The sequence below is a fragment of the Streptopelia decaocto genome (assembly GCF_964273445.1).
Source record: "Streptopelia decaocto genome assembly, chromosome: 3".
In the NCBI taxonomy this organism is placed as follows: Eukaryota; Metazoa; Chordata; class Aves; order Columbiformes; family Columbidae; genus Streptopelia; species Streptopelia decaocto.
Window position 1 is genome coordinate 90619349 of NC_138656.1, and position 27797 is coordinate 90647145.

Here is a 27797-nt window from a genome sequence, read left to right on the forward strand (position 1 = left end):
TCACAGGAGACTTCCACCTCACTCGTGACAACTGGAAGCTTGTGAAATACACTGTGCTAAGAATTGAGCTACCATGAGAGTAACAGGGTATGTTATTCAGGGATAACCTGAATTGCATACCTGGCTGTTGCTGCCTCTCTGTTTTGATCCAACAGAAAAAAACAAACCAAAACCCAAAAAAACAAACAAGAACAAACACAAAAAAACCCAAACCCAACAAAAACCAACCCCTATTGGACAGACTAAAAAGTGTGTTTCAAGGGCAATGATCAGTAAGCAGCAAACAAAGTCAGTCCTGGTGACTTTCCAAGTCTTAATTATTCAGACATTGAAGAATGGGAGGTTGTCCCTTGCTGCAGATCACTGCAAAAGCTGATCTCCCAGCAAATAAAATCCTGCAGAGCAAACATCCCTGGATCCAAGCTTGCACAGCAAACAAAAGGGACAGGGACTACTGCCCTTGAGGCAGCGCTGTCTGGTACCAAACAGAACAGTCTGGTCATTCAAGAAGGGAGACAGTCTTGAAACTGAGCAGCTTTCTCCATCCTCAAAGCACCTTCTCAAAGCCAATAGAGATAACACTTCTATTGCTGAGTGAAGAACTGTCCTCATAATGTCCTCATGAAGCCATAATGGAAGGCCGAGCATACAAATAGGAAGGTCATACACACAAATGGAATAATTTTAATCAGTGACACTCGTGTACATTCAGATGGATGGACAGCTTGCCAGAGACACATCAATAGTTGCACGAATGCTTGTCCCAGTAAAAATACAGCAGTTTAATCATTTGATCCCACAATACATTTTGTTGGACTTTGGCTCAGACCAGTTGAGAGGTCCCAGAATGAGCCAAGAGTTCAGGACTGCCAAGAGTACTGCCAAGTGTACAGGAATGAAGTGGAAACAGGCTCAAAACTAAATTCAAATGCCTAAAAATGGCTTATCAGGTATCATGCTTTGTACTGGTGATCGCTTAGATATTTCTGAACAGGGAAAACAGTCTGATATTAGGGAACAACTATGTCAAACTGAAGAGAAGTGCAATTTTGGGGGGCTCGAATATAGCTTAACCCTAATTTTTGTATGCAGAGACCTTCTCTGCTATTCCCATAGCAACAAAAAGACACGCACATTCAGTCATACAATTAATTACAGTGGATGGGAAATCGGAATGGGACAGCGTAAAATAAGAGGATAAGCAATGTTGTGCTGAACAAGAAATGATATCAATGAATCCAGAAATTTCCTAGGAAAGAAGCTGAAATATTAACATTAACTTCTTTTCACTTGGATCCTGCCATGGCATGGACATTTAAATACAGTTAGCTGAATGCTAATAACAATATTATTTAGAAGTAAAAGAAAATTTAAAAAATGAGGAGCTGAGCACAAACAAACATGGAAACATAGGCTGGAAATCCATCAGAAAACTTACAGAAATCCCACTTTTTTTGTGACTAGCCAGCAAAATAATCAAGAAGCTGCCTATTTAATGTATAGCATATTACAAAACATTCAACCACAGACTGTAACTCTCCTATACATAATCTGTCAATAAATCACATATCCTGCATTTCTGGAATGGTCTGGGGTCTTGCTGTCTCTCCACCTCTAATTATTGATGTAACAAGGCCATCATTGAGAGCAAGAATTACTGAAAATTGCATAAATGCAGAAGCGAAGAAAAAAATGGTACTAAGGCCTCAGAGAACGTGGCATTCAACTCCACCATGGCAGGCGCTATTCAAGGCAGAATTTGTTTGCCCCCAAAGGTCAACATTGAGACCATCCTTTTAATCACAGCAGTAATGTGCCCTCCACCCACCCCCAAACAGAAATACCCACCCCAAAGCTAGGATGCAGCAAGTACTGGTCAATTATAAGGTAGGTTCAAATTAAGCAGATTTTTAGCTGTTCGCTGTACTACCTCTCACTTTAACTTGCTAAGTGTTTGAATTTTTTTAATTGACTTTCACAAACGTAAATTTCCTATCATTAGACTAAAGCTGCTGCGTTGCAATAGTTTATTCAAGTTGCCCCCTCTATTAGCACAAGCAAAAACACATTCCCAGACGTGTTCTAATCCAGAATCTTCCAACCAAATGTAGGGACAGGAGTGTGAAGGGAAAACATCTGATACGCTGACTTTTATTATTAGGAAACTCCCAAGCTAAATAACACAAGAATGTCATGGTAAGATTTACAGAAGAAAATAGAGAATCGGCCCAAGGAAAGGAGCCCAGACTGGCCTGTCCTAGGGGCTTCCCTATGGCAGGTGCCTCTCTCTCCGCAATCAAGAAAGTTTCAGGTAAGAGTAATGTCAAAGAATATACAATGCTGAGGTCATACAAGTGAATTCATACCCTCCTACTGATGACTGCAAGGATGAATCCACCACACAGGATTCTGTCCATCAGCAGTGACGTACACACATGACACGAGAAAATCCTTGTCACAGACGACATACATGACTTCTCTTTTTTTGGGTAAGAGGAACAGGCAATAGGACATGCTGAGAGGGTTGGGTAGGCATGTGTTGCCCAGGCTGCCAAACTGTGTTGCCTGGAGTTGATGAGGGGACCCCAAAGTCAGAGAGCTGTGGGCTCCCTGCCAGGAAGCCTTTACAGAACTAGAAACCAACTAATACAGGATTTAACCTGTGTACAGGGAGATTCCTTCAGGGAATAACAGAACCCAGAAACTTTCTTTTAAAGAAAGAGAAGCCTAAGATAAAGATTTGAAAGAACAAATGCAACTGATATTTTACCTTTTCACCTTTAACTCCTTTCTGGCCCGGCAAACCAGCTACGCCTGGCAATCCTGCTTCTCCCTGATTTTAAAAGAAATCAAAAATAAACAAAGAAGCAGATCCAAAATACGCATTTGGTTTGGTTTCCTTGTCTTTGTCACTAAAGTCTAGCAAAGCAAATGACTCACACTATATGTAAGGCAACACCCAGGAGAAGGATTTTTTTTAGAAGTATTATGTAGGAAATAATTTATTCTCAAGTAAAAACATTTACACTAAATATAATGCCTAAATATAATTTTCATTTTTACTATAGATCTTTTTCTTGATATATGTTCAAACAACTATACCTTACAGACCTCTGCAACTCTAACTAAATCTAAAACATACTGTTTCTTAACTGGGAAATGCAATGTAAGTACATTACAATGCTATGAACCAGTAAGATATTTTTTGTAACTATTAAACAAAACAAAACAAAAAACCCCCCCAAACCAACCTTTTCTCTTTTTAAATACCTACCAGAATTAAACAGCATGATGCACTAAAAAGCAAGCAATAGGAAAACGTCATACTTTATTTGGAAAGCAGTGGCATCCCTCTCTAGATTCTTGCTGCATTCCTGGAAGCGCGTATATTTTGCTGGCATGAACAGTCACTGGTGATGAAGTTGTGGCAAGTAATCTCTCCTCACCTGGGCACTAAAATAAAGAAGGTTTTCTGATTTTTTGTCCACTTAGGTTATTAGATAAATACTATCCGAACACTATTTTCAAGTTGCTTTCTGTTTTAATACTCATTTACACACCACATTACACGGAGGCTACAAATGCCAAACAGAAGAAAAAGCAGCAGTCTAGATATTGTAATCCTTCTGTACTAAAATCAATGCCACTTAAAACTGATCTGACTGCCCCACTTCTTTCCTCCAAAAGAGCACAGACAGAGGAACAAAGTCTCCCAAAATGAGAAGTAGTGAAGCAGAAAATGCCCATGGGGGAAAAAAAAAAGGGTACTTCTCAGTGTCATCCTGTCCTCAACCCCCTGCCCTGAAATACAAAATGTCAGAGTTAGTGAGGGAAAATTCTGTCACTTTTTCTGTAGTGAAACACTTTGGGCATGCACAGTTTGGAAACAAACAAAAAGCCCTGAAGCCAACATTGACCTGTCTGTAACTCATGAGAGCAGAGCCAACCTGAAGATACAGTACAGGACAAGTCAGCAGAACCTGATAAATTTCAGCAGCTCTCATTAAGTTGTAATGAGGTGTCCTGCGAGCCTTCTGTCAAAGAAAGTCCCACAGGATTTACAGCTTAGTGTAGAAATTCGTATCCAAGGATAAATTCTTTCCCTTAAATCACTGAAAATGTAGCCCTTATAATTGGTAAGGAAATAATGAAAAAAATAAATCAGAAAATGTAACGCTGTTTTCAACATGAAAGTCATAAACAAGCAGTCCATCATTTTTTACATCTCAAACATAGGACATAAAAATGAAACTGATGGTGCCTTAGCTATATGGCTAAAGGAATGTTTAAGATGCTATTATTAAGTCTATCCTTGATATTTTTATGTCCATAAATAATTTGGGTTTTTTTTGTTTTTACTTTTCTGCTACTGTGTCATAACTGCTAAATAAATTGTATTTCCATATACAAAGTGGGGAAAAAATCCATTCATTTCACTTATCCATGAACTTATATACTCAAAAGAAAGCCAGCACTATCACCAGGAATACATTTTGAAATATGTTTGAACAATATATTACTGTTTTAAATTGAAATTTCCCTTTATAAATAAGATCAAACATCTTCCACGCTTCCAAGTACCTATCAGTTGTCAGTTCCCACAAAACCTTCTGCTCCTCTGTTCTTGGGCAGCTTTATCTATCCATTTCAGGTGCCCTATTCTCCCATCTCCTTGTAGATGGAATCAATTAGTCCCGCACAGTCTGAGGTTTTTTGTTGACTGAAGGTTGGTTGGTGACGGTAGTGCCCGCTATCTCAGAGAAGCCTGCTCTTACAGACTGTTCATAACTAGCAGACCAATACTTTAATGTAATTCTCTTCTGAGGTTTTTGTTTGTTTGTTTCCTTCAAATGAGCTTGATTCAGCAAAACAATCACATCCTCAACTTCAAGCATGTCTATATTTCTAGCATCTTCCAGTTTACACTGATTCTGTTTATCAAAACAAAATGGAAAAGTGAACCCTCTAAACTAAATCAATGTTTTCCCTTATGTTGAACAATATATACATCTCAGCATGTATGTTATAAAAAAAAAGGTATTTGCCAGTTATGAAACATCCATTCCTCCACATTAGCATATTGAAATAAGGGAAACAACCTCAACACTTTCCTATTTTTCTTCCCTTCCACTGTCATGCAGACACTAGATGCAACTGTCATTGAAATGGCCTCTGTTATTTGAAGCCATCCCGAGGTCATAGCAGTGATTTGTTTCCTACTGTCTGAGAATTCCTCAGTTACTAATTAGATATTAATCAATGTTAAGAAATGCATTTTAAAAGCACTAGCAGCATCTAGTGCCTTTTACTGAGGTTCCACTGTGTCATTTAGTTAGGCAGCAAGAAACAACATACCATGACCCCAGATACAGGATTCATTTTTAGGAGTTATTAATCTAACACTTCTATTGAAATTTCTCTACAGCTCTTTAGTAAGAAGCAATGAAGCCATTTCTTTTGCATTAACACTTTCATTTTAACAAATAACTTACCAGGTCTGCAGATATTTCACAACACGTATCTTCTGTTGCAAGCTTTGGATTACAATAAACTGTTAAATGTTGAAGTTCAATCTATTAAGAAATACAAAAGAAATTAACATGAGATGCACAAACTGTGTTACAGCACGCATTTTTTTAGCTTTGAATAAAAAACTTTCTCTCTGAAACACCGCATATTTCTGAAATGCCGGAAAAAGAGACAAATCCAAAACAATTACACAGCTCCTCACTTGAGGAACAAATTATGCCATTACATTGATGTAAATCACATTTTAGATTTAATTTATCTTCATGTATCTTGCATCCCTTTGTACTGCTCTTGCTATGCTACGTAGGCATTTTAACCCTTCAGAGATGTGATTTTCTCCCACAATAAACTTGAGTAAAGGTTTGATAAACTCTCTCTCACATACATCTTCAATCACTTTGGACAGACCTTTGCCTGGACCTTACCACTAAATCACCTGAAGAACAAAATATATGAATACTGTAGCTAAAGCTTCCTTGTCAGAGATTTTGCGTGGATTGGTGAGATGAACAGCATCTAATTTTTACAGTTTAATCTTGCCCTTGTATGCTTCTTTCTGCATCTGTTTTGCATCCTCTTATTTTCTTATTTTCTTATTCCTGCAAATGTGGAAATTCCAACTGACAGCTTCCACTCAGAATTATCTAGCCCAAGCCATGCAACCAACACAAGGTAAAAATAATCTGTTCCTTCTCCTGTTTGCTGCTTGGAAATGAGGAGATGGCACATACATTTCAAATAAAGTTGAACTCGGTCTTAGAAGACAAAATGAAGCATGAGCTTGGCCTCATAAAGTAAGAGCCCTGAGTCCAGACTGAAGTATTTAGGGCATCACAGGACTGATTCCTCGCACAATGCCAGCTTGCAGTCACAATGTGTTATTTCCATCTGGAACCGTGCATTATATAGCTGAAACTTTCAGATGGTCACTATAAACTCCAAGCCAGGTGCTTTAAACCTGGCAAATGGCTGTCATTGTAACTAAAACAACTGACATTTCCTGGAGGTTTCTAACTACTTGCTGTGAGCTGTCTGCACAAGGAAAGAGAAAAGAGCATCTCTGGGACAGAACACAGCCCAGAATGTCACAGGGTTGCCTTGGGTAATTCTTGCACCAAAGGCTGCAGGAAACACACCTCCAGCCACTCCCTAATCCCTCCCCTTCGGAAGAGGGAGTGACAACTATGAACAATGTGCTCCCCCACTTCTGCACAGTCGAGTTGCCCTGGAACAGGGTACAATCTTGATACAAAGGTAATCCTTAATTTTTTTGTCTCCCCTTTATCACAAAGAGACAAACTGTAGCAGATGACTGATACAAACATATAAATAAACCTCATAAAAATCAAAGAAAAATACCGCTGGAAGTTATCTCTAAATGTAGTTATAACGTGTCTGTCGTAAATACATGGCTCCTACTCCAAAGTGAATACAGAAAGCAGACTCCTGAAACCAGGACTGAGTTTTTGTAGTTACTTTGGTAACAGAAGTTTTGCCTTAACAGATGCTACAGCACTAGATATTTAGAGAAAAAGACTTATGGACTTCAAATTAAGAGTACACACTCAAAAGTAATAACCAGTTTTGAACATTTTATCTACATAATTCTTTAGGATAGTGTTAGTAAAAACATGGCTAAAACATGATTTCAAGTTATCTGGTTTTCCTTTCATGCTACTTACATCTACGGGCTTATCATCTGTAGCGCGAGAAGCAATCAGAGTCCTGCCCTGCAAGTCAATGGTGAATTTTTCATCAGTCTGCTTTCTCTCAATTAAATTACAATCCAAATAGAGGGAAATGATCCCCGACTGCACGCTAATACCAAGCTTATGCCACTGCCGATCAAACAATGGATAAATTTCTCGACTCTTAAATGTGTAGTGCAGTATATTTCCCTGAACAGATTTGGTCATATACTCCACAACTTTTTTTGTACCATCCAGAAGGACAGAGATCTGAAAGAGAAGCAAAATAAAAGTAGAGATCATTTAAAAGTTAGGGTATAAGATTTAAAAACACATATAAACTATATATATACATAATAAAAATACTTCAACTATATAGACTGGGCAAGAATTATGTTACGAAGCATTCTTCTGTGTAACTTTGTAAATGCTTATCAGCTAGAAATCATAACATTCCTTCTTATCTCAGTTCATAGTCTTAACTCAATACATTTTTTAAAATTTCTGTTATTACTATGACAAATCACCAATTATTTCAGAGCAGCCTGTCTGTTCCGTATAAACTGTAGCTAAATCCAGTGGCAAAACATCCACTAAGTTACATTTGCCATATTATATAAGGAAAAAAAGAAACTAAAAAAAAAACAAACCAAAAAACAAAGATGACTCTAACCTCAGGTGTGTCATATTGATTTAAAACTTGCCATATATACCAACGCTCTTTCTTGGTATTTCGCCGTACACGGAATGTAGCAACTAGAGAGTATTCTTCAGGAAGCCCATTTGGAAATACTTGCCTACAATAGGAGAGAGGAAAAAAAGATCTCTTTTTATTCTCATACACACAAACACTGCTTAAAAGGAATGAACAGAAATAAAACCTAGTGAAAACGGGAAGCCAAATGCTCACTCACACAAATTTGTGGGCTTCAGCACTTAGAAATCCGTCTTCTCAAAAGTACGATTCAGTCTATTTATAAGAATAAATGATTGAAGATTTTGCTAACTAACTTTTAGTTTCATCTGTGATTACTATAAATAGGAGTCTTAAAAGACTGCCACAAAGTGAATGGTACACATAAACATATTTTAAAATACTGCTTTTCCCAATTTACTGCTTGGGATACTGGAACATCTTTCCCAAAGGGTTTGTGGGATAATCCCCATCCTTGGAGACTTTCAAACCACAGCTGGACAGAGCTCACAAGAACCTAAGTTTCAAGCTGGTCCTGCTTTCAGTAGGGAGTTTTATCCAGTGACCTCCATGGGCAATGACTTGGATATCCTGAGTATCAGAACAGCTGGACTTCAGCAGGCTTGAACAAAAATAAGGAATTAAATTCTGAATTAATTACTTGCTGCTGTTTGATTTTGTTATTCCTTTCCTGCCTAAGATAAGTTGTTGCCTCTAAAAGAAAAAAGTCTGACTTGCTACTTATGTCACAGAATGCAGTACAACACCACTTCTACAAAGTATTTGAAAAATTTGTATTTCAGAAAAAAAATAAATTAGTCTGTAACTCAACTGTACAGACTTCGGCAGTTATTTAACATACACTATTTTTGTACTAAGCAGATTAGAATTGTGGAATCTACTTTTTTTCTGTTGAAGCTTCTTCATTTCAAATTATTTCTTTCCTCAGACAGAGGCGAGACAAATGAAAACCACAGATGCAAACACTACACAATACACGAGTAGTGAAAATGTTAACATTGTTTTCTGAAAATGGTCAGGATGGCCCAACCAGCCACATCGCAAAAAGCATTCCCTGGATCAGCACGGAGGAAACCTGAGGGCTCTATGCTGCAGAAAAATTTCCTCTGTTTGTCTTCTCATGATCATGTGAAGTAAACAGTTTAGTCCTAAAAAACTACAAATGGCATTACAATTACACAACAACGTGCCGTAAAGGCAAAAAAAAAACCCCTGCAACAACAAAACAACAACAAAAACGGAGAAGACAAAAAAAGAGGAAAGCACCAGCTGACAGGACAATAATCCCACAACCCTCTGAGAAATCAGTGCACTTCAGTTAACTTAGGATCTGAGGAAAAACACCTTCTGTGTAGAGAAGCCTGCTCTAAATCCTGCCAAAGATCTACTTTATGGAGTAATACCTATTGAAGTCCCTTCTGTGGGAATCACACTTCTTTGGCTTATTTCCCACAGCTGATTCCTGTTTCATCCGAGGACCAAATTGGCTGCTCTCCCACATTGTTAGAGGACCCATATGCTCTGTTGTACAGCTACAGAAGTTTCTGTGTCAAAAGGCAAGGCAAAAGTGAACAGGCTTTGCAGCACTTAAATCTAGATTTCATACTGCACTGAATTGTAGCATAAAAAAAATGTTTATGATTTACAAAGAAAATACCTTCATTAGGCATCAGTAATCTGTGAGTATGTGTCTGCAGAACAGTAAACTATCTGGACATGGGATGAGCCCTATGGTTTACAGCAGTCCTGGCAAGCTAAGGATGTGTCATCTCAGGTTTACAGCTGTAACCTAGACAGGACATCTGGCTGTGGGAGCATCTGATTAGCTCTCCAGAGTCAATTAACTTTCCCAGCAAGTTCCATATTTGGAGACACGGGGGAGTTTATATTAATGGGCAAAGGGCAGACAACTGTGGAAGGGAAATATCAGAAGTCTCCATCGAATGAATGAAGGGGAAACCACGATTGGTATGATAAGTCTGCAAAACAAACAGAAGTCATTGCTGGACATGGTAGGCATTCTAGCAAATAGGGAGCACTTTTTTCTCTCCTTTTTTTTTTTTTTTTCTTGTAAGCCTTGTTGCTTATTCCTGTAAGCCTCCCTGACACTTCAAGAGCTATCCAAATGAATGACAGTATTAGCCTTCTAAAAGTTTAAGTGTTTCTTTCAGAACTTTCTCAAAAAAAATGATTGTGAGTGCACATGATATAAAATTATCTTCCTCAACTGCTTAATCAAAGTATTTGGGAAACCGGACAAAAGTTTAGGTACAGGCCAGCATTACAAACAGAGCAAGAGTTCACTCTATCTTCTCTTACCTCTGAACTGAGAGAGAAAACTGTATTGGGAGAAATGAGAAAAGCAGACAAGGTCAAGTTAATTCGTAAGGCCATGACACTAATTTCAGTGAAGTCAACTAAAGAGGTAAGATTTAAATAGAATTGGACCAATAATAAATTTAGTTAGACTCACAAAATAATTTAGGTAGGAAGGCACTTCTGGAGGCCAATGGATCAAACCCCCTGCTAGAAGCAGGGCCAACCTGAAACTTCCATCAAGTTGCTCTAAGTCCTGTCCAGCTGAGTTTTTGAAGTCTCCAAGAATGAAGATTATTCCACAACCCTCTGGGAAACTTGTTCCAGTGTTTGACCAACAAACAACATGAATTCAGTATACAACTACTGTATACCAAAGACATCACAGAAGCAAGGTCGTTATTCTGAGAAGAGTTCTCATTATGTAAATATATGAACAATGCTTGGTGACCAAAAATTCATTAACAGCTGCTTTAAAGTGTGCACTTAACACTCAGCCCTTCCAGGCAGATGGCGAAGGCAACAAGGAAAAAAATTAAGGGACAAAATGCTCAGAAAACCAGCATGTTGTCTACTACTATCCACGATTTCCCCTATGCCCTTGCTCCCTGAATGGCTTCCAGTGAACATAACGGAACAAAAAGAATGCATCTAGCGTTAAAGTGACTTAGGTATGGATGATAAGTAAGATACTATAGAAAAATCTAATCATTACTACCATGGTACCTCCTAGTGTGTAAAGCTTAGTTAAAAGCTCCTCAGGAATAGGCAAAGTATGTATGTGTTTTAAACAACAAATATATGATGGAATCTGATGGGGGAGTTGGGTGAAGGGAATGGGGAAAGCCAGAACAAAAATGTGAATGTAAAACCTCATATCAGAATATGAGAAAAGGCAAAACAAAATTTTCCAGAATACTGAATTTGAAATTCAGCTGGTCTTTGAATGTTTAATATACTGTTTCTCCTGTTGCACCCACCAATATTTAAAAACTAATGAGAAAACTAAAGAGATGTCATGTGAAGGGTAAAAACAGTAAAGAAGCAGCATGTTAATTAAAAATACAAAAGCAAGTTGTTCCATATATCAACAGCTCAACAAGCACTTCCTCACTGAGTATTTACCCTTTCCATGTGGCACAGGGAAAGAACAACAGGAGAAGGAGAGAGAATAAATATGAAGGAAACCTGTATCCAGCTCACCTCAAGGTTTACAGATGTAAAGCACAAATATAGAGGACATTAACTTAGGGTAGTACATCATAGTGTCTAAGCCAAAAGCAGTAAGAGAGATGACAGTCTTAAGAAAGCCCTAACATTACAGAAATATGGGTAGCAATTAATAAGTGTGCACATTCATCTATAAAGATGACAAGAAAGAACTTACAAGTTAAAACAGACAGGTGAATGAGAGTATCCTTGGCATCTGGTCTCTGAACCAGGGGATGCTGAGTTTTTTTGTAAAAAAAGTGTCTGAACCCAAATATATAGTCAGATATAAGAGTAAAAACATGAATCTGAGATTTTCCTCTCCCAGACAATTCCCTTAACAGTGGGACAACAGTCAAGTTCACCCATTGCTGTTGAGTTTCCTTAGCTTAGCACAATCCAAACCAGATATCCTTCCTGGGTGACTGCTCTAACCTTTAAGGCTATTTAAAAGGTCCTCTCTCCCTCTTCTACACTTCAGTGCTCATGACTGCTGTGGTTTGTGTTAAATTCAATGTTGTCCAAGCTTATCACGTGCAATCTAAGCACAGTCAATGGCTTAGGCACCTCTGGGGACACAGGCAGAGTTCAGGCATCTCTACACACATCTTTGAGTCACAATGAAACCTGGGTGGGGGTTACATGCCTGGCTGCTTAAGCCACAGCACTTCTGAGCTTCCCTGGAACTTATGCCCAGATGCTGTGGGAAACCTGTTGTTCAAAATAATTCATTTTAGGTGCCACCAGGGGTTAGGTGGTGCTTGAGAGTAGGCAACTTGAATCGTTCTTTGAGACTTAGGCGCCCAAAGTCTGACTACATTACGTTTTTAGGTGGAATTCAGACAGTTTCATTTTCTCCCTCTGTCCATATTGTCAATAGTATATAATAAAAAATGAAAGTTGATGAATGGAGTGCTGTGTTCTCAAAGAGAAGCACACCCTTGGTGGAAACTGCTGAAAACAATAGCAGGAATTGAAGCACATGAACTGAATTCACAGACTTGAACTTGCACCACACCAGTCTGCTGGGTTGGGGCGTACTGTAAATTACAGAGGCCCCAGCTGGCAGACTGAGGAGACCGAAGACAAGCAGCAGGAAAATCCCTAACAATCCCAGGTTTTACGTCATACCTGTATATGTTGCAAATCCAGACATTCAGGTATCTCTTAATGTTCCACAGGTTGAAGCACCAGGCAGATGCATCAAGAAAGTTAATAAATACATGCCAAAAATCCTGCAACAACTACGTGCCACTCTATCAAAGCATAAATATACTCAGAGTTGCAAAGGCTTTTCTTGCATTCTCCTCTTTTGCTGCATTAAATGCAGCCATAATTTCTCCTAAAATAGGTATTGTGGCCCAAGCATGGCTCAGACTGTTCATTATGAGGTTACTAAGAGAGCAGTTACAGGAATTTTGCATGAACTTTACAACTGTATTTGTGCATATCTTCCACTGTTTGTATGTTGATCAAGTATAGACTGATTTTTGACAAAATATTTGCTCATCCACTTGTTTCTTCTAAAGTACTGAAAAATTCTTAAATGCAGATATCACCTGTTTCTGCTAGTGCTACCATGCTAAAAGAAGTAATTATGAATGAATTAACTGTGTATTCACTGTGCTATAAACAGTTTTAGTTCTATCTTTGTAAAGCAGCATTGAGTTACCCATATCAAATTTAGTAAGGCAATCCTTTATTTACCTTTTGTTTTTATTTTTAAAAAAGCACTAATGGAAAAGCAGCATCTATTTTTAAATCTTATGAACTGTGATTGTTCCATATCGAATGAGAATACACTACAGTGTATGATAAACTTCCGTATTTACAAGTATCAATGAAGCCTCCAGCTTGCTGAATATCTTCCAAGAAGAGAAAGATGAGCCAGCTTACATTTCCTGAGAGTGAAGTGAGAGATGTTTAGAGTTTATGGCAAGACATATCTCTTCCAGCTGACATATACCATTACCTGGTATATGTCACTTGTAACATGACAACGCTACAATAATTTGGTGACCAGAACTCAAGGAGTTGGTTTAAACAACTTTCCTATGGTGGGTAATGATTTATTTAGTACTATGTTGGTGAAGACACTGAAATCTTAACCTTTACGTGTTTATTAAGGGATTTAAACTAAGAACTGTTATGAATAAAAAAGTAAAGCTCAGGTGACTAAATGAAAAAAAAAAAAAAAATCTCCCCATTATTCTCAACGTTTCTACATCAAATTACTATATTGTCCATTCTTGATTTTTGCCTGACTTTACTGGTATAATGGGAGAAGGGGAAATAACTAGAACAATTTACCAATCTCTGCCTAGAAAGGGTATTTTAAATTATTTTCAAATAAAAGTTAAGAACAGCTGTTTGTAACCCAGAATAAGAAATAATTTCCTTCCCATCCATCTTCCTCAAATCACATTAAGATGCACTATACAGTTTCATGTTACATTAGGCCTCAAGTTGTTTTCATACGACACATTATATGATGCAACTCAAAGGAAACTATTCAGACAGCTTAAGAGTTATTAATTACTAAGGGACAGTGCAACCCACTCAGAAAATGTACTGCTGAAAGCAAAGCTGCAAATTATTTTAACACAGAACAGGGATCTACCTAATATTTCATATACTTCAGCACACCTCTGCTTTCATTTACTGAACAGATACAGATTAGATGCCTCTTTTGATATATACAGGTTTAGAATTCTTTTTTTTTTGTGAAAGTCAATGTTATTGCTATAAAAATTTTAAAGAACATTTAAAAAAGAAATGTTGATTTGAAAGAGAAACAGAAATATCAAAATGGATATGCCCACTCAGGATACTTTTCTGCTAAGGTTTCCAACAGTATTCTGTATTCTCATTTACAGGAATTATTGGTGAACTCCCAGCCCTAATGAAGTCAAAGGCCAGTCTTCCATCGATTTGAAAGAGGTCAAGCTAATGAAATTATGTCTGCTTTCAAGTTTGGAAAATTTCTGTGCATTTTAACTTTTCTGAAAAAAAAAAATAATAATAATAAAAAAATCAGCAGCAATAAGAACAACAGACTTAAAAGTAGTAACATATAATAATGGAAATTGGGCATGCAACAATTTTTCTTCTTATTTTCCTAAGCAAAATTCTACAGCCTAATAAAGTTCTGAGAAAATTCAGGTCAAAATGTAGGCTTTGGGAGTCTTTATCTTGTGGAAGACAACACTCAGCACTTCTGATACAGTTATGCACTTGCCCTGATCAACATGGATAATGGTTTTATGACCCAAATAGGTCTGAAAGCTACCAGTGAATATTCCTTGTTCCTGGAAAATAAAAATAAACCTAGCAAAGCCTGAATGTTACATAGTAAATTAAGCTGCTTTAATCAGTACTAAGCATCTTTCCATGCAGAGGCATACAGAGTGACAAAGAACAACAGCCACAGCACCAGTGAATGCTGTGTAGGAAGATGAGTAAGGGAAGGGGAGAAAGCCAGAACCGACTAATTCAGCAAGCTAAATTTTTACTTACATTATCTCATACTCAAAGGATCCTTCCACACCTACACCAGTATAGACTCAATAAAACAGAACACAACAGAGTGGATCCAGACAACAGATATACTACACTAACCTGCCTTTTTATGTACAAAGCAAGTAAAGGAAACGTATAGGGTACTAAAAAGATTTAGGTTGGTTTTGCAGTGTACGGGCATTGAGATGTTCCTCCAGACATCTTTTTGAGCTCAACATCTAATGCATGGTTACCTGTGATTCAGAAAGATTAAAGTCAATCTGTGTGACTTACTCAGGTCTTACACTAGATACAGGTCTTGCATTCAGACTGTTTCTTTTCCTTAGGAGATGACCAAAGAACAAACACACACAGTGCTCTCACTGTCTGAGAGATGGGGAACAGAGATGAGAAAAACATGGAACTCTAGTTCTTTCACAAAGGGAAAAAGACATTGCATTTGCTGTCTCCTAATCATGCAATTGCATGATACTTTCTAGTGTCCCTCTACCCCAGGCTGCTCACACCAGGTTGTTGGCATCACTTACTAACTTACTAAGAAACACACAGAAGTTTCTAACATTGCTGCCAGAAAATGACCAAATCCAGTCTCTGTTGTCCCAGCCTGGTTTTTCAACCTGATTCTTCTCATACACATTTTCAGTAGTTGTGGCAGCCAGGTAACATCTCCATAGCAGATACTGATGTGTCAGTAATGGATACCTTCAAGTCCATCTACTCCTCCTCACATGTACATTACAATAAGAAGTTGCATACAGTCTACTGGTTTTAGAGTTTTGTGAATATAGTGACGTTTCTCATACCAAGTGCCTTCTCATTGAGCATTTCCCCATATTCTATGGATGCTAAATCTGCTCATGCATCAAAGTTAAATAATGTCAGTTAGAAAGAGCTCCTTCCAGTACCAGCATCAAGCTCCCTATCAAAGCTACATTGAAAATATAAAAATAACTCAAAAGAAAACGATAACTTTTGAAGTCTCATCATTCCTTGTCAGGAATCATGCTCCTGCTAGACGTACACCTCATTCTCTTTTCCTTTCTGTAGCTAAATGTAGAACATAATACGCATGAGCCCTCCCATCCCCATTTTTTTAACAGGTTTGTACTCCTGGAATTCACTCTAGGGAATGAAACCTCCCTGCATGCATGCAAATACGGTCTGATTGTCCACCATGAACGTTCCAGAAATCTTCAGTGCTTTCCTTATTCAGAACCACACTAGTAAATCGACTGCCTCTATAAGGAAACTAACCAGGGTCTGACATATTTCTGATAAGCAATCCACAAAAAAAGGACAAAATTTTCTCTTTGGGCATTAATGGTAGAATATGGAGAAGTCTGATCATCGGTCTGTTTCTTCTGTGTCATGTGACTGTTTCCTAAGACATGGTCTTTGTTTAAAATTTAAAGCTAGGATGTGCCTGAAAGAATGTCAGAGATTTAAGTTTTCTTCAAGTCATTCAAGAATTATATCCAAATTTTTGGCATTTTTACATAATCTCTCAAGGCCATTTTGCTGTGCTAAGTGTCCTAAAATCCAATTGTGGTGTTCTTTCTTTCAAGTGTGGCCACCATCAAGAGAAGAGGATGTGAACTTAAGCACTTTTAAAGGAACTTTACATACTTCTTTTAACATTGACACCTGTCTCTATTTAGATATTTTATGAGCAGCTCCATAATTCATGTGGTCCCAGAAATGGAACAAAGACAACAGGTCTTGTTATTGGAGTCTCTGAAGTCAATGAGATATTAAGTCCTTATACTAAATGTGATTATCTACAATGGAATGGAGTTATTCAGCTGATCAAGAAACCCTCTAAAGATGTTACAGAAAAAAAAAATAATTACTGTAACCTCTGAAAATCAACTGGCAGTGAAAACTGCACGCATTTTTACACTCTTCCTACCCTGAAGCAAGATCTACGGTGCAGTGATAATGATTTGTAGATCTCAGTTGTTGCTCTTGTCTGGAAAAACAAAGAAAATTCAGCCTACTATAGAGAATTTGTTGATTGGAGGACACGACCATTTCAGTCTGAAGACAGACAATGGACATAATACTTTGGAAAGGAGGGAGGAAATGAGGAATGATGTTTCCTATTTCTTGGCCTGTATAGCCATATAATCTTCTCTAGAGGAAGAAACCTAAGCATTTGTCTATCCTCGGAGGTTTTCACAGCCAATTTACTAGCACTGTACAGATATTTGTACAGGTATCTAGTGGCACTAGCCGATGCCAGAAACAGAACAGTCTTTTTAGTTTGGTACACAGGAGCTGCATGCTGAGAGATTCGCAGCCTCTGCCTTCTCATGCTGTTCTTGTGAGAGCCACTTTGTGTATTTCTGCAGGATGTTGCGCTACCCGGCCTACTATGTTGTTTCCTTAGAGCCCTTAATTTCTTCCTGCTTAAGTCTCACCCCATCCCAAATTTTTAGTAGCTTTTTGCAATGAAGCAATGGAACAAGCAGTAGCAAAGTTAACTCTTGACTATACTTGAAATAGGGTCCCCCCCTTCCTTCACAGAATCACAGAATGTTAGGGATTGGAAGGGATCTCGAAAGATCATCTAGTCCAATCCCCCTGCCGGAGCAGGAACACCTAGATGAGGTTACACAGGAATGTGTCCAGGTGGGTTTTGAATGTCTCCAGAGAAGGAGACTCCACAACCCCCCTGGGCAGCCTGTTCCAGTGCTCTGTCACCCTCACTGAGAAGAAGTTTCTTTAAGTGGAACCTCTTGTGTTCCAGTTTGAACCCATTACCCCTTGTCCTACTATTGGCTGTCACCGAGAAGAGCCTGGCTCCATCCTCATGACACTCACCCTTTATATATTTGTAAACATTAATAAGGTCACCCCTCAGTCTCCTCCATGCTAAAGAGCCCCAGCTCCCTCAGCCTTTCCTCATAAGGGAGGTGCTCCACTCCCTTAATCATCTTTGTTGCCCTACGCTGGACTCCAGCAATTCCCTGTGCTTCTTAAACTACATGGCCGAGAACTGGAAACAATATTCCAGATGTGGTCTCACCAGGGCAGAGTAGAGAGGGAGGAGAACCTCTCTCAACCTTCCCTGGTTTGTTCAGCAAGGTCCTAGACAACCCTGGCTGATACTAAAAGGCAAAGCATTTCCCAGTCCAGCATCCCTTTTCTGAAAACCCTGAGTGCTCACAGTGAACACAACAGTGTGACTGGCAGTGGTAAGGGAGAACTACAAGAACTGCTGTATGGAGTGCAGCTGAACCAAACAGAGTGAGGCTTTTTTCCTAATCTCCTAAAAAAATTGCTTGGATAACTGGTCTCCTCCTCGTCAGCATGCAGGACTGCCTACAAATAAATTACCACTAAGCTAAAATCACAAGAAATGCTTGAGAAAAAAGACACAGGCAACACCGAAGGTACTACAGCCAATGACACTGTTATAGATGGATATATCTACCCATCTTGCTTCCAGCTGATCTCCCACCCCCCCAAAAAAAAAGGCATAAGAGGAGAGGATTAAATTACCAACAGAAGAGCACAGAGTAGGAAAGAAGGTTAATGATACCAGATACCAGGGTCTGACCTGAAATAAGTAGCTCTGTCAGCTGCAAGAGTGAAGCTACAGAGAGAGAACGTGTTTTTGCTTTAACACCCCCTACACACAGCATGACTAGTCTATGAATATTTAAGCTTGGTGTTCTGCTTACAATTTGAAGGATAACTAGATAAATAATGTGCTCTTTTACAGTTTGTAAAACCTGTTAAAATTCATAGATTCTAAGTGAATGAATATGGAAAATAAAAGCTTAAAATTTTTTTTGCGTCACACAGAAAGACTTAGTAGCATTTTCAGAAACTGGAAATTATCGCTTTTTTGAGAAAGTAAAAAAGAGTATATACAGCTGAGCCTTGCATCTCTCAAGCTAAAAAACATCAACATTGCATTGCTATCTGCTGAATCATAGCTATGTTTAACAGGATGGGCCAAGGATCTGTGACCTGTTCCTATCAGACCTAGCTGGGAAACGGCCAGGTATTTCCTTTAAAGGGCTAGGAGAGAAACCAAAAAAGCTTGTAAAGAGAGACAGGGTCTTGCACCAGGTGAATGACAGATGTGTTGAAAGGAGGGTTCAAGCTTCGGATAAGTCAACGAACATTTTACTTAGATTTTTCCTAAGACCATCAAAAGAGTCCACCAAACCCAACTTGAAAGAATGGTGGATATTACCAGGAGTCCTTCTCAGGCTGGGCAAAGGGGCCAGATGCCTTATATCCAAACAAGGAAATTTGGTATGCTGGGAATTCACAAACTTTTCTCAGAACAGCAAAGCCTTCACCATACAAAACTTTGCATTAAAACAATGCATGCTTATTTATTAACTATAACTTAGTTTGAGGTTGGATCATCTCAGTAACTTCTGTGTGAAAGTAACAGAACCAGAATAAACAATGATCTTATTTTTCAATGGTTAGGCTGAGACTGGAATCTTCACTGCTGATGAAAATTTTAGGAACATTGTATTATCTACTATAAACCTCAGGTTAGTAGGTGAAGAGTGGAAGAGTTATGACAGCAAAGAAAATATCACTAATATTTTGCAGTGTGTAAAACTGTAAAATTTAAGCATGCAAAAAGATACAAGCAATATTATGGAAGTTTTAAAAAGAAAATACTTTGTTCCCTCACCATTCCATGAAAAAAACCCAGCATTTTGATGAATTCGCTCTTACCCTATAAATTACTTGGTTCACAATGGAATTAAGTACCCAATATTGTAAGAATCTATATTCTTACAGAAGAAAATCCATTAATGGTATAGTCTATAATAGAATCACAGAGTGGCTGACTTTGGGAGGGACCTCTGGTCCAACTCCCCCTGCTCAGGTAGTGTCACCTAGAGACAGTTGGAGAGGAACACACATTTACTTGTGTATGAGAACAAAATCAATCCAACATGAGCTGTTTAAAGACATGACATTTAACTGCTATGACAAAAGTTAGAACGGTGTAAAAAAATGTAATGTTAAACATAATATGAATTGATATTAGTAGAGCTAACTGGTCCTTAAGGAGAGCAATGAGGCAAGGTTGTGTTATAACTCTTCAGTCTTTCAAGAACTCCAATCAGTTAATGAGTCATGACTTTTCATTTCCATGAAATCATATCAGCTATCTTGAAGCACAAATTGTTTTTTTAGTGCTCCTAACACTTTCACAACAAACCAAATTTAAGCTTATGTAATTTCCTGGTAGCAAAGCATTTCTTTCTCCACATACTAACAGTGATACAATCATTTATCACTTCCTAAATTTAAAGAAAGTCCTGTGGAAATGAAAGTAACCTATAAAAAAAATAGTTTCAAAGCCTATGCTCCTTTTTCAGTAAACACAGATGTCTGACTGCATTTATTGCATCTAGCATTTTCAGACATTCAAGTTATCATATAGTTTCATTACTGAACTACCACTACTCACTACTATGTATCTTCTATGTTTGGTCCTGTTGTGGTACATTTTCTTCTAGTGTCTCTGTCCATATGATTATTCTTATGAGTTATTGTCTTTATCACATATTGTCCACAGTTCAAATAGGAATGAAACAACCTATGCGAAACATTCTCAGTGACCTAATTTCACAGGAGATTGTTTTTTTTAAAAAGGACAACCGATTGCCCTAGAAGACTCCCTTCCCAAAACACCTTGTTTCCAAATAACACCTTTACCTATAAAATGGGTGAGTGTTATCTACTGATCCTGTACAAGTCAGATGCTAGATGTCAATCCTGAGTGACAGCAATAAATTCATGCTGCAGATACATGTGCTGTACTTCAAAGTAGGCGCATCCAGCATGGAGCGTCTCAATTCCAAGAACCGGACCTGGAAGTGCACTTCTTCCCCCCTATTATGGTATGTGCTCCTGGTGAATACCATTCTCTTTTTATGTTTAGTTTCACAGATGAATTTAAATTGGCAGTCATCTAGTATTCTGAACTGCTCATTTAGAGACAGATCCAGTAAGATAAAAAATAAGGTGAGTGGAGTCACAGCAGCTTGATGGTGCTACCTGTGTGGTTACCTCTCAGGAGAGGTCCAAAGGAAACCTCGCGTTCCTTAGCCATAAAATAGACATTGCTATTGTATGGGATATGCATTCAACAGTATGAGTCATCAACACTGTGCACCGTAGACTATGAACATACACATTTCTTACTAAACTCTCAGCAGAGTTCATAGAGAAAAACGAGTAAAAGAGATAAATTGAAGTTTTTAAAGGACTTTAACATTAATGTTGCTATCATGGATGTAGCAATAAGCAGCAGCCTAATCCCAAAAATAATAGATACATGCATTTTCATATGACAATTACAAGCCGAATGCCATATTAGGAACTATCAACAAGTTATTCAAATCCTGTATCATCATGCTCAATCCCAGAATATTTTTAGGATTTATTTTTTTTAATAGAATTCTGAGATTCTGCAACTCATCATATTGACTAAATAAACCCCCCCTATGATATCTTGCACATGGGTCTGCTAATACACCAATATCTGTACATAAGGACTTCGTTTCTATAGATTGGAGACTGTTCTTCATCTTGGAGTTTATTAAATCATTCCAAGTTTTGAAATGAGTTGGTGACATGACAAATATTCACTTGAGACAAGGCTGCAATCAGCAAACTCTCTACGCTTATGACTGAAATCAAGTTGATACACAGACCTCCAAGTGAAAAATCCAGGACTGTACTGTTAATGCAAAATTAAATAAGTATTTTTAAAAATTTGGCAATTTATCTCCATAAATAAAAGATGTTTCATAGCACAATGATGAAAACTGTGAAGAGCTAACCACAGAGAAATGCTAGAGGCCAAAAATCTTTCACAATCAACTGAAAATAAATGAAAATCAGTGTAATAAAAAAAGCACTAGGCAGTTTCACTGTGAGAGAGCCCGTGAACTATTTTTAGACAGAAAAACTAAAAACTCAGATGCAAGGTGGGAAAGGGAATGATATTTCTATGACATCTTTAAACAAAAAAGCCCCATTGTAGACACAGATGTATCAGCACAAACTTCTTTTTGTAGGTGTAACTTCAGTTAAGAGGAGGAATGTCTGGCAGCATAGCTAAGGCAAAGCACATTTCACAAAGCGTTAAATCACAAAAGCCAGAAAAAGAAAAAAAAAAATCTGATTTACTACATTTGGGTTTTTTCCAGTCTGCTGATAAATGACTTCTGAAGCACATGGCACCACTGCTTCTGCTGGAGAAATTATATGCATTTTACAAAGACACTTGAATCCTCTCAACCCAATCAGCAAATCGGATAAATGATCTTCCAATCTCTAATTTTATACTGCAACATATGTGGGCTACAGTCTATCCTCAGCTGCATGCATTATATCCAGTACATTTCATTAAATTCTGTGTAGCTGCATATAGCATTGCAGTATATATCCATATTTACTCTGGATTTCTAAGACGCTTCAACTATATTAATTTTGTAGCAGTATTTTTGTTCTTAAACTATTCTGACTAGTGTTCTCATCAAACACAGTTCTTGTTACAGACTTGGATCTGCAGCCTCCTTCTCAATTTACAGTACTATCTTGTACTCACTTTTGGGAACCTTCTTCTTCAAAAAGGATGGCCAAGAAAAAAAAAGATAACATTACAAAGATCTCAAAAATCAGCTTGTTTGGCAGGGAATAAGAGACGTGTAAACTTGTGAAAGCTCCCCACAGTCCAGCACCACTTCAGGCTCCCTTCTGCTACTGTACCAGAAAACCAAACCACCTGGGGCAGAATCTGTGTTCCACATTTTGAACAAGGCCCACAGGAGTGCGTCCAGGTAAACTGCTTGTGCTGAACGTAGAAATCTAATAACAAAATAACTTTGTCTAGCAATCGTGGCATCTATGGCAGTATCTGTTTTAAGTTTTACTATCCTATCCAATAAGAAAAATGAAAAATAGTTTTGGCATCCATGTCAGATGAAAATAAAAAATAATCCTTTATAGGAGTGTATCACAAAAGTGAAATTGCTTAGTTACTGTAGATGCCATTGTTTTAATCACAACGATAGAAGTTTTTTCCTCAGGGCAGGTTAAACTATTAAAATGAAGGTGCAATTTCTGGGTTTGCTTAAGCTACTGGCAGGCTGCTCTCTGCCCCAGCAGCACGTTCTTGCTCCTTCCCCGCTGGGATTGCTGGGGATCACACAGCCTTGGGGATCAGCCACGGGGATCAGCCACTGGCCTGGCTGACCAGAGAAGCTGACGATGATGAGGAGGAAGGGAGATGAGGCTGAGAGCTGGAGGGGACTGCTGTGAAGCTGAACTCCTACTTTTATTTTTTTTCCAAATAATACTCTTGTCTGGAAAGATTTCTCCTTTAAAACACTGTCAGAAGGAAAAAAAATAACACTAACCTGAACTGAAATACATGTTTTTCAAATTAAGGATACCTTTTCAAGTAAGGAAAGTAAACTGTCTTCAATATTTGTTCACCCAGTGCTTCTGTGATTTGCTTATTACCTGCCTTAAGTTTCATCCTGAACCCATTGGGGGTTCCACACAAACAGTGCTGCTACACATTTCCCAAAAGCTCCTGCCCTTTTGTCAGAAAGCACTTTACGGCAAGAATAGCATTGCTGGGGAAAAAAAGGAAACAAAACAGTCCCCTTCATCGAACATTGTCTCACCAATTCAACTGGTATGACGCTGTCACATTAAGCGCTCTGCTGTCTGAGGAACACACCAGAGATCAAAAAGTTCAGATTTGCTACAGTCAGTGGCCTAATGAAAACATTTTTTATCTGCTCTCTGTTCCTTCGCAGTCAGACTCAATGTAAGTACTATACACTTTTATATACATTCTTCTCCTCTGCCACCTATCTGTTGTTACTTTTGCTTTCTCAATTATTTCCATATCGTAAATCACATGATAAATTACATGATTATTCAAGACCAATATAGCAATAAAAAAATAATTAATGTCTGAATTTTAAATTTTATAAAAAGATCGGGGCATATTTCTTGCAGGATTTACACTAAACTCAGGCTCCCACACTCAGGAAGCAAACTGCAGAGACAAGGCCCTTTTCTTGAAAATACCCTGCAACCAAAATACCAGACATTTCAGTCTTAGCATTGTTGGCTCCAACAGCTCAAATGACCTCAAATAAGTATCCAATGTAGGAAAGGAGAGGTGGTTTCTTACATAACCATCTAATATTTTAATAGACTAAAGGCTAGCGGGACTTTGTGTGGGCACAGATAAAAGCTGGTCAGCACAACTGGAACTACTGCCCCCAAACAGGGGTGCCTCCTCACTGCCATTTTCAGTAGATGTTTTAAAAGTTTTCAAATAAATCTTTTGGAAGCTGTTGATTTTCACATCTATCCATTCCATACTTCATTTAAGAAATATGTATACTACTGCTTAATATAGATCTGCTGAACCCGGCTCTGCTGCCCAAATCACACGCCATGTACAAAACCTAATAAAAAATCATGCCCATGTGGACATTCACTGACAGGTGAAGTCATATGCAAGGAACTCAGTATTTATTATTTTAGTGAAGAAAGAAGTCTCAGCAGATAGAACCAGAGAAAATACGACAAAATAAACAGTTGCAAAGCCACCCAGAGATAGGTGCCTTCGGGGAGAAAAGTGCTAGCTATGAAAAGGCTTTTAATGGTGAACACAGAAACTGCCTCGCTTGATGCTAGCTGTGCTCTAGGAAATGAAATTCCCTATGCACTTTTTGCAATTAAAAAGTTTAACATGAAAAACAAACAACTCCACATAAATATTCTTTCATCAGTGATTTCTGTTCTCAGCAGAAATAATTCTCCAGCCTGGAATATACTGACAGAAACGGGAACAGTATTGCTGCATCCAGGAACTAGACACCACAAGGAGGTGAAACACTTCATCTGAAATCTGGCCCAAGCCACAGCTCTTCTGGCAGCAGCCAGTGACAACATCACTGGTGGGGCTTGGTAGTCCAAATACAGTCAAAATCCAAGCTCTTTTGTAGTATCTCACACCGAAAGGGGAAGAATTCCTAAAAAAGTCGTGAGAGTAATCCCAACCGCTGTAACTCTGAGATCATTTAACTGCCAGCTACGAGAATTTCCTCAGTAAATTAATATGATTTCTCAAGCCAAACAAACTACAAAATAAGAAAGCCATGACTGTGCCATTAACATTTGCTAATCATAAACATCCATTTCAAAAACATTCTGAAACACAGCCGAAATAAACTTACTATTTCCTTTATTGGTGCTTTCAGAGGAGAAAAAAAATGGCTCACCAGCAACCCAGAGAAGTGAGAATGAGGAACAACTGACATCTGATGGATCTTTAGAGAAGGACAGTGAAATTATTTCATCATAGAGCTATGTACTCTAAGGCAACTGAAGAAAAAAGCTCAGACTAGAAGGCCCCATGTCCAGAAGTACCGAATACCGCTGGCAGACCTGGGGGAGTTGCTATCAGCACAGAGCCCTGGGCTGCCCTTGCCAGTGAGCTCTGCGCCAAACTGCAACACGCAGCACAGGCAGATGCGTTCAACTCTAGAGAACAAAACATAACTCCAAAATGTATTTATTGAGATAAAATTAAAACACTATACAATTACTATTATTATGACTGTACAGCTAGATACTCCCCATAACAGTATTTTACTGTGACTTTCTTCAGGATTCAAAGCCTCAGTTATACTACTTTACTCAGGAATAACTTATATTAACGTCCGCGTAAGAATTGCAATTAGTAACTCACAGTATTTTATTTTTTTAAAAAAAATCACTCTTTAATCCTGAAAATATTACTAAAATTAAATTAGTATTTAATACTCATTTACATGGAGCATAAGAAAAGATAACCATCTCCTGTCACAAGACAAAATACACACAAAACTCCCTCACAAAAAGAGATAAAGAGATATAACTAAAATCCAACACAAATAGACATAATCAATTTCCCAAGCTGACACTGCATTGTAAATTATTTACAACATATAAATAGGTGCAACACTACTCCACGTCCATTGAAAAAACCAAAATGGCATCACACAAGAAAAATGGCACAGCATAGCTTTCTATTACCCACACTACGACTGAATGAATGAAATGCAAGAGGAGATGTGCCAAGTTACTTGATACTTGCTAGTCAGCTTAATCAGATACTCTCAGTTTCCTGCAGGATGGATAACAAACACTGTTCTGCTGCTTACTGCACACCACGTCTACTAACATATTTTCTGAGGCAGAATGATCTTAAAACCTCATACATCTAGCAACACAAGGGGTCTAGAACCATACAATCTGACATAACCTAAGAGAAGCAGATTTAAATAAAAATAATGTACTACAAGATATCCTGCATTAATAACTGAGATAAAGTAAATTCTAAGGTATGATGACAGATACCCGAGTTCCTGACTATCCTTCATTTTAACGCTACCATGTCAAAATCTGACTTTGTGCTCCTGATTGCCTTCTGCCCTTATTTTTAAAAACCAACTCTGAAGTTCAGAAGACTATAAAAAAATACTTTAAACAAATAATTTTTAAAAATCTTGTCAGAAGTGTTATCTCAACAACAGAAAGCTATTAAACATTCAACATATTGAATGAAAAAGTAAATTCTATTCTATTCTCAATTATGACATGCATTTCTCTGTGAAGAAAGGTTAAAAAAGCATGAGGAAAGCTATTGCCATGGAGGACTAGGAGTTAACAGAAATTCTGCAATGCTTGAATGTTATTGAAAATACCCATTTTTTGTTCACGGAGATGTATGTAAGAGGTTCCATTTACTTTCACAGCAAGCTGACAGAAAACCTTACCTTGTTAACATCAATAACGCAATATTAATTTTCAGCCTAACTTTATTCATATATTAGCACTGTTACCCATTTTATTAACATCTCAGTTGCTTCATCCAGCTAAAGTTTTCATCCATTGGATATGCATATTTTTAGAGGAATCTAGAATGATTTTATTTTTTCGTTTAATGAGGACACATAGAAGAAAACAACAGGGAGGGAGAGGAATGTGAGAAGCAGGAGACCATTAAAGCCAAATCACCTATCCTCCAGGTTTACCTTTTATAGAAATTCTTTATCCCTTGCCCAAGTCAGCCTGAAAATGAAGAAAAAGTAGCCATTTTTATCTCAGAGTCATCCTCCCTCCAAAAAGCTGAACACATAAAATATAGAAAAAAATCTGTTAGATCTGATAGAAAAAAAAAGGAAAATAATCTAGAGTATTTTCCTTGCACCCACTAAGAGTTAAGGTTTTGCTAAGCCACAGCTATCAGCCATGACGTGAATTCCCTATTTTCTCTGCCTTCACTAATAAGCTGTTTTAGAAAAAATAAAGCATAGATATTAGTATTCAGGTCTACTAAAAGCTAAGAAAAAAGGCTGACATTTTTCAACCTCAAAATCACCTGTCAGTCCCTTCCAAAAATATCAAATTCTCAGAAATCAATCCTTACCAATCGTGATTTTTCCCTCAAAGTAATACGAATTTTAAATAATTCACTCTTTTCCAATTTCTAGCTTCTCTCACTCCATTTTTGCCATTGATGTTCTTACAGTTTCAGAATAAAATAAGTCAGCTTGCAACATGCGTTCCATCGTACACAAAGTAATGCTTAGCTTTTTAATTCCTATACAGAAAATTGCCCCACATGTTTTGATATTGCCTTGATTTTCTACTCTTCTATAGTCTCACATTTTCCTCAAATCCCTCTCCATTGAAAGAAATGTAAAAATAATAGAAGAATTTTTAAAATGTTTTCTTACTAATAAGCTTTTGAA

General features: G+C 37.8%; 1 protein-coding gene across 1 annotated transcript in view; it reads right to left on the reverse strand.

Moving 5' to 3' along the window:
• The window catches only part of COL19A1 (collagen type XIX alpha 1 chain), a gene marked incomplete at both ends in the record, with an annotated part of 187590 nt that overhangs the window by 149915 nt on the left and 9878 nt on the right, over positions 1 to 27797 (reverse strand). Inside the window, 5 exons of the mRNA XM_082048168.1 lie at positions 2771 to 2833; positions 3328 to 3453; positions 5493 to 5573; positions 7212 to 7487; positions 7891 to 8014. Of these exons, the coding sequence (XP_081904294.1) occupies positions 2771 to 2833; positions 3328 to 3453; positions 5493 to 5573; positions 7212 to 7487; positions 7891 to 8014 (670 nt within the window). The remainder of the gene's footprint in view (positions 1 to 2770; positions 2834 to 3327; positions 3454 to 5492; positions 5574 to 7211; positions 7488 to 7890; positions 8015 to 27797) is intronic.